At 43.2% G+C, this 7,845-nt stretch overlaps 1 protein-coding gene across 1 annotated transcript; it reads left to right on the top strand.

Annotated features, from left to right (window-relative positions):
- The first annotated feature begins 3,452 nt into the window (after positions 1-3,452).
- LOC127052825 (olfactory receptor 1052-like) lies at positions 3,453-6,295 on the top strand. Its single transcript, XM_050956933.1, is given in 4 exon segments — positions 3,453-3,498; positions 5,309-5,329; positions 5,332-5,475; positions 5,478-6,295. Coding segments are annotated over 4 exon segments (1,029 nt in total).
- The last annotated feature ends 1,550 nt before the right edge of the window (positions 6,296-7,845 follow it).

Genomic DNA, 7,845 nt, shown 5'->3' with positions numbered 1-7,845 from the left:
ACTCCTTGAGTATAATTAAAAAGCTGATTTCAGTGAAGTCCTGCAATGATTAAACATGAAAATAACTTACAACAGCATATTACTTTATTATTGACAATGTTTTAGGATGTTCACCAGAACACTTAGAAAGACATGGTTTTGACACAAGGAAACTTAAAAAATCTATATTATCTTCTGGATTCGCAGCATTTTGTTAATCAGGCCAGTTATTTGTGTGACTAAATATGGACCCAGGGCCCTACATTAGACATTCGTTTATAGAAAAAACCCTTGACCTTCTCTCTGAATGAAATAATTGTAAGAAACCTGTACTTCTCACTGAGATTTGAACACAGATTGCTGTGATTAGAGCTGATAGTGATAACCATTGAAGCAGCATTAAAGGAGATTCACTCTTGATTTACACAGCAACATAAATCTTAAGCACATAGATGTGGAAATTTCTCCCTCTGGTCAAAATTTCAGAGAAGAGAATATTATTACCAAAATTACTTGCTTGACCAAAAGCAAAATTACTTGCTTGACCAATACTCCCAAGTTCTCTCCCTGTCCATCTCTTTCTTTTCTGCCTAAGACAATGACAACCACCACCAAAAACAGGCTATGGACTTTGGGTGCAGATTGAGATCTGAAACTTGGACAGCGGTGATTATGGGAACTTGTGGTAAGAACTCCACTTTACACCAAGGCTGGTTTGATAAGTTGAGAAAGTCTTTTATCTTTATTTTTCTTGTAACCATTTCTGAGTTTAACACCTTATTACTTGTCATCACTTAAAATCTATGTCTTTGCAGTTAAATAAACTTTTTTTGTTCTTGTATCAAAATTAATCCAGTGTTGTGAACTGTGTGGGTAACTCCATTTAGGATGGCAAGTTGTTGCATATTGTTTCCTTACAGGGACAACAGAGACCTTTGTTATCGGAGTTGTCCAGGACAAGGCTGGATAGTGCAGTACAGAATACACATTTGGTGGGGGGAAATCTAGGACTGAGAGAATGTTTGGGTCACCCAGTGGCTATTTTGTAAGGCAGAGATGATGCATCATGTGACTGAGGACAAAGACATGCACACACACTGTTCTTTCACCTGAGGACTTACATTAGTTCTTTCTTGTTTTGTTGTTTTCCTTAATCTAAAATAAAAGTCATTCCGACATTTGATTCTTCTCTGTGTGTGTGAAATATATATTCCCTATGAATATGAATTAACTTGTTCCAACCCCTCCTCCAGAACAAACCATTGATCTCCCCATAGATCTCACCTCTTCTTCATGCCGTACATTCAGACATGAGTTGGTTTAAGATTTTGAAACACTCACATATATTTTTATGCCTTAGGCTATGTCTACACTACACAGCTTTTAGTGACAGGGCTGGGTTGCTAAAAGTTGGGCAGGGTGAACGCTGTTGGTCGGCACTTTTGCCAACAAAATACTTCTACCACCACCGAGTGGGGTCTGCATTGTCGACAGGAGAGCGCTCCTGTTGTTCACACAGGCGCTGCTCACAGCAAACTTTTGTCTTTCAGGTGTGGGGGGAGGTTAAGTACCTGAAAAAAACAAAAGTTTTGTCTTTCAATTGTCAGTGTAGATGTGGCCTTAGTGTTTTCAGTGTCCAACTGAGACCAAGAGTAGAGGTACTGGGACTCTCATGAGAAAGTGGGTGTTTGCCAACTACGTTTTGCTCATTGCCAGCCCAGTATTATAGATTCCAGATGTTTGCTTTGCACAGAAAAGCTTTGGATGCTTAAACAAAACAGACCTACATTCTGAGAGCCAGAGCCTGGCCTGTCTCTACGGGGTCATTCACACATAAGGAGAAGCAGGACCCCACAGACTTCACCCTACGTAGGGGACTCTGTGGGGAAAGCATGGGCTGCACAGCTGACACATGGGTGGGTGGAAAGTTGGCAGAGCATTGCCTCTTCCCCTGTGTTCCAATGAATCATCATAGATGAGGGTAGCTATCGGCTGTGGCACCTGAGTCACAATTCAATCCCTGACCTCCTCCTGGGGTGGTATAGTTAAGCACTTGCCCCTTACACAGAGCAGGTGATCAAAGCACAAGGTAGCCCTGAACCGTTAGATAATTCCCAATCTCTTGAGCCATCTAATCTGCACAATCTGAACAACACCAAGAACTGAAAAGTCTCCATATTCCATCCCAAGTGCTTTGACTCATTCGGTCTCAGCGACCAATGGACCCGCTGGGACCAATTACCGACATGCACCACAGCGGCCTCGCAGGGCGTTATACAAATTACTTCTCCACAAAGATACCTGGCCTCAGCAACATGAAGATAGCTGAAGCTCCTTCGTCTATCCGACAGTTTGGAGAAACTTACAGTCCCAATGGCCTGTAAGAGAATATAAATCAGCCCCCTGCCCTTCCTCCAGATGGGACTTTCTTGGAGCCATCACATAAATTATTCATCCTCACACAGGTAGGTTTGCTTTGTCTGAGTGTAGCACTAGCGGGGAAAGAAAAGTAAAAGCCTATTGCAAGCAGCAAGTAAAATCTAATGATCCACTGGAAAATCGGGTTGAAGGTATAATTTTGACCTAAAATTTCCTAACTGATCCCAGAGCTACTTATGTAGGAAATGACCCCTTCAGCTGAAGCTGCTACATCCAGAATCTAAAGAGCAGCACACAGCAGGTGAATCGTTGTGTTGCTAGGCTGTACCCTGGGCTTGGTCTGTGTCTGGGGAGAGAGATGGTGCTGCAGATAACAGCAAATCACTTTTGATTCATTTCATGTGCTGTCATTATTAACTGTCCTCCCAACTCTGAGTCCTTTCTTCTCTCGCCCCCTTGTAAGAGGCCACCTTGTGGGAACCCAATGGGTAGTGTATAAATCCCAGATCACCCTCTGAGCTTTACTCATTCTGCAACTGCCCGGCATTGGGTAGAGATTAATTCCTATGAGATTTCCAGAAGGATGCACCAGAATTGACCACAGGGATCATTCACAGCAAAGCAACAGTGTTAGCCCCAGCAACATCATACTGGGAGTGTAAGGGTCACAGAAATAATCTTCCAAAAGATTTATTCTGAAGTTACTAGACTTGGCCAAGAGGGAAATGTGACCCAAGGATCTCTTGATACCAACTAGCAGAAGGCACATAGATATACAAGGAAACCTTTGGGTCTGATATCAGCACACTAATCCACCAAATTTTGTCATGTAAGGTCTCTAATGAAAGCCTGGGCCCCACTGGTCATCATAATCATTCAGCTTTATGTATGTATGTAAAATATGTGAAGACTTATGTATATATACAAAAAAATAGGGTCTCTAGGTTTGTGAGTTAACACAGGTCACCAAAAAGTAATCCACATATTCCTGGCAGTCAGAGGGGAAGAGATGCTTATCTCACTGTAACTGGTCATGTGCAAATTAATTCCTGTATGGACACCATTTGCAGCCTGAGCAAAATGCTAATCAATAAATGTTGGAAGCTGCAGGGAAAAACAACATGGGTAACCTATGTAAGGGTAAGAATCTATCTTTGAAACTACTTCTGGGATGCAGATTAACCCCCAATTATTCCTTCAACCTGTGAAGACAAGCTGCTAGCAGGATTGATTTTGAGAAGGGATCTCCGCCAAACTGCTTGAAAATGCTGGGGAAGGCCTGGGGTAAGCTATCTTGTGGGTAAACCATGATTTTTAGTGACTAAAAAAGTTATGGATTCAAGCTCAGATGCCTGTCTTTTGACGTTGTTGTGCCTTGTTAGTTAAGTTTAGGCTCTAGGAAGCATGCTATGATTTTGTTTTATAAGTAACTGTTTCCAATTATCTTACTTTCTATCACTTGAATCTCTGTTCTTTAATAATCAACTTATTCTTGTTTTCTATATATCTAAGTGCTGTGTGTTAAGTAGTGTGGTGATCCTAAGGTGTGTTTTGCAAGCTGCTGTGTACAATTTCTTTGGGGGTAGTGAGGCTGAGAGCTCTGGGTGTGTTCAGTGGAACAGGGGCTGAGTACACCAGAGGGACACGCAGAAGATTTGGGGGGGTTGATGTCTGCCTATGGGTAACCCGCACAGAGAAAGCGAGGCCTGCAGAGGTCTGGAAGGCTGCGCTTGTCTTGCCACAGGCTGGGGAATTTAGGTCTAGAGCCAGCGTGGACAAGACTTCCTCATGCTAAGGGTAGGTGGTGCTGAGGCGCCTCAGCCCTTGATACTCCTGGAAAGTATCACAGGAGAATTTAGCATTTAAAATAAGTTGGTCTTTAATCCCTTTTGTCATTAAAATACCCGAGTAGATTCTAATCCCCTGATCTCTGACCTTAGCAAGACAAGTTAACAACCTCGCCCACATCTGGTCATCCTTACCTGGTGATCAGGAAAACTGTGTACCTTTGCCATTGTTCTGAATAATTTATTCACCCAAAAATGCAGGTTTGCATCACCCAAAACTTCTGGCAGATTTGTGTCAAATTCAGTGAATGGTTTCAGGGAGGAAAAAATTTTTAAAAAGGTGAAATATTTCATTTTGACATTTTTGAAACAATGTGTTTCAAGGTTTTGTTTGGAAATGACATTTTATTTAAAAAAATATGTTAGATTTAACTTTAAAAGAACAAACATAAGAACATGAGAATGGCCGTACCGGGTCAGACCAAATTTCTATCCATCCCAGTATTCTGTCTGCTGACAGTGGTCAATGCCAGGTGACCTAGAGGGAGTGAACCTAACAGGTAATGATCAAGTGATCTCTCTCCTGCCATCCATCTCCATCCTCTGACAAACAGAGGCTAGGGACACCATTCCTTACCCATCCTGGCTAATAGCCATTTATGGACTTAACCTCCATGAATTTATCTAGTTCTCTTTTAAACCCTGTTATAGTCCTAGCCTTCACAACCTCCTCAGGCCAGGAGTTCCACAGGTTCCAAGGGAGCAGAGGGTAAAAATCTGACTTGTAAATGATTTTTTGGGGGGAGGAGGGAACATGTTGCTGTTATTTTAGGATTTTTCAGGTCAGTCACCAAATCAAAGCAAAACAAAAATCACCTAGCTCTAATGTAAGCTCCCTTGATTTCTGCTGGGGGGGGGGGGAAAGGTTTTTCAGCTGAGCCAACAGTGAACTTCACCCTCTGGCAATCAAGTCAGCACTATGTTATAGTTTTGTGCTAATAGTTGTTCTTTGCAGATTGTCCACTTCGAAAGAGAAAGAATGAGTTACTCACACATGGATAAAAGTACTCTTACTTTCAGCAAACAAGGGTCTCAAGTGGACTAAAATACTGTCATTGGTCATACAGAATTCCAGGTCCTCACACTATTTTTTATTTATACAGAAATTCCCCTTGTGTATGTCTGCTTCAAAGCCTGTGTGTAGCAATGGCCTGGGGAAATGACACCACTGTGACTGAATTCATCCTTGCAGGATTCACTGACCATCCAGAGCTGCAGGTTGCCCTCTTCCTCATATTTCTGGTGATCTATGTTCTCACCTTGCTGGGCAATTTGGGATGATTGGCCTAATCTGGAGGGACTCCAGATTTCATACCCCCATGTATATCTTGCTCAGCAACTTGTCACTTGTTGACCTTGGCTACTCCTCATCCATCGCCCCCAGGGTGCTGGTGAGCTTCTCAAGGAAGAGTAAGGCTATTTCCTACGCTGGATGTGCTGCACAGCTGTATTTTTTTTTTGTCTTTGCCACAGCTGAGTCTTTACTCCTTGCGGTGATGGCCTATGACCGTTATGTGGCTATCTGTAACCCACTGCTCTATAGGCTCATCATGTCCAAGAGGTCCTGCGTCTGGCTCTTGGCTAGCTCTTACATGGCTGGGGTTGCAAATGCAACCATGTTTACCAGCTGCACCTTTCAGCTGTCCTTCTGTGGGCCCAATGTAATTGATCATTACTTTTGTGACGTCCTTCCGCTCATGCGGCTCTCCTGCACCGACACTCACAACAATGAAATGTTGCTTTCTAGCTTTGCTGGTTCCATACAACTGACTACCATACTGATCATCCTCTTCTCTTATCTGTATATTACTGCTGCCATACTCAGGATCCGCTCTTCCGAGGGGAGGCGCAAAGCCTTCTCTACCTGCGCCTCTCACCTGACAGCCGTGGCTATATTCTATGGCACGACGGTCTTTATCTACTTACGACTCAGTTCCACCTCCTCAGGGGAGCAGGACCAGGTGATCTCTGTGTTCTACACGGTGGTGATCCCCATGCTGAACCCCCTCATCTACAGCCTGAGGAACAAGGAGGTGAAGGCCGCCCTGGGGAGAACATTAGAGAGAAGAAAGTTCTCTCAGCCGCTTTGATGAATAATTTGATCATGTTTTGCATTCCCTTCCACTCTATGTAACTTTATCATGAAAATCAAAACTCTAATACGTTCAAGTTTTAAGAATAATGTTTTAGAGAGGTGGCATGGTCCAACAGATAAGACACTCAGGAGATCTGGTGTGACAGATATTGCAACCCCATGCAGTATCTTTGGGACCATTATATTAAATTCCATTATATGAATGGTTTATGTATTACTGTTTTCTACTCTAGGGGGGATGGTTCCCACAGCACCTATGGGAACTAAAACCTGAGGGTGAGGGGTGTTGATTAAGGCAAGTCCCTGCGAGTAAACTCCAGAGAAATTCCAAGTGGAGTGGAGTCTGTCTCATTTAGGGCCAATGAACCTGTAACCCCTCTGTATGGTCCAGCAAGGACACCTGCTTTTAGGTTTCCAGCTCTGCAGCTCTCACCTCTCTTGGGTGGGGATGCACATCTCTCTCCCTCTTGACTGGGGTTTTCTGCAGTTCCACAGTTCACTACCTACACTGTGAATTCCCCAGTAAGCCAGACTGCCTAAGCCAACCTGCTTTACTTTTCTCCTTAGTGATAGAAAACAGTGTGATTGCTGCAGTTATAAGTTACCACACCACTCTTGCTAAGCAAGAAAATTCATTCTCAAGGGGAAAACATTGTAGAGAAAATATTAAAAGCAAGAAAAGAACCTACATGCATGCAAATAACTTCACCAAAGACCACCCCCAGCTCCAACAAGGGTTGGATGCTGAACTGTCCTTCAAACCTTACCATCAAGGTTTTTTTTTTTTCCTATGGTTACAAGCTCACAACACCTTTTGCTCAGAACAAACAAACAGACTGGGCTATGTCCTTCCAAAACTTCCCGGGAAGGATTGAGGCAGCCCTTGGAGACAAGATCCTGTCTGTTTGGAGCACTAGAAATAAGTCTCTGACTCAGTTTTAACTAAGGCTATTTAACTCAATGCCCCTCCTTTGTCCACTGGGCCTTGAAGAATCCAGTTTGAAAGGGTATACATAAGCCTCTCTCCAGGGGGTGGTAGCTCTCTAAAGATGTTACAACTTGAGTGAATTTACCCCTTCAACCTGTTCTTAATTTTTGGAGGGCGACAGTCCTCATGTCCCATAGAATTAAATACAATCCCTAGCACGCAATGATACATACATTTAATTCAATAAGTTTTCACATAATTCAGTAAGGTTTGTGCAGGATAATGTGTGAAATTGCCATCATAGGGTCTATGGATAGACAAGATAAGTGAGATTTTTTTATTAGACCAGCTTCTGTTGGTGAGACAAGCTTTTCAGCTCTACAGAGCCCTTCTGGAGACCTGAGAAAGGGCCAATGGGACAGAGAAGGAGGATACTGGAAGCCAGGGTTCCTGGGTTCTTTGCCCAGGTCTGAGAGAGTCTAGTGGGTTAGAAAAAACAGGCTTCACACCCATTCTGTGCCTGAATCTCCCTGCTAGGAGTGACAATGTTCTCTGAAAGTTCTCTTCATACAATACAGAAACCAGGAATTCTAGTTCCCAGCCAGCTCTGCCCCAGC

This window comes from Gopherus flavomarginatus, chromosome 5 (assembly GCF_025201925.1).
Source record: "Gopherus flavomarginatus isolate rGopFla2 chromosome 5, rGopFla2.mat.asm, whole genome shotgun sequence".
NCBI lineage: Eukaryota > Metazoa > Chordata > Testudines > Testudinidae > Gopherus > Gopherus flavomarginatus.
This window is presented reverse-complemented; position numbering and strand designations above follow the sequence as displayed.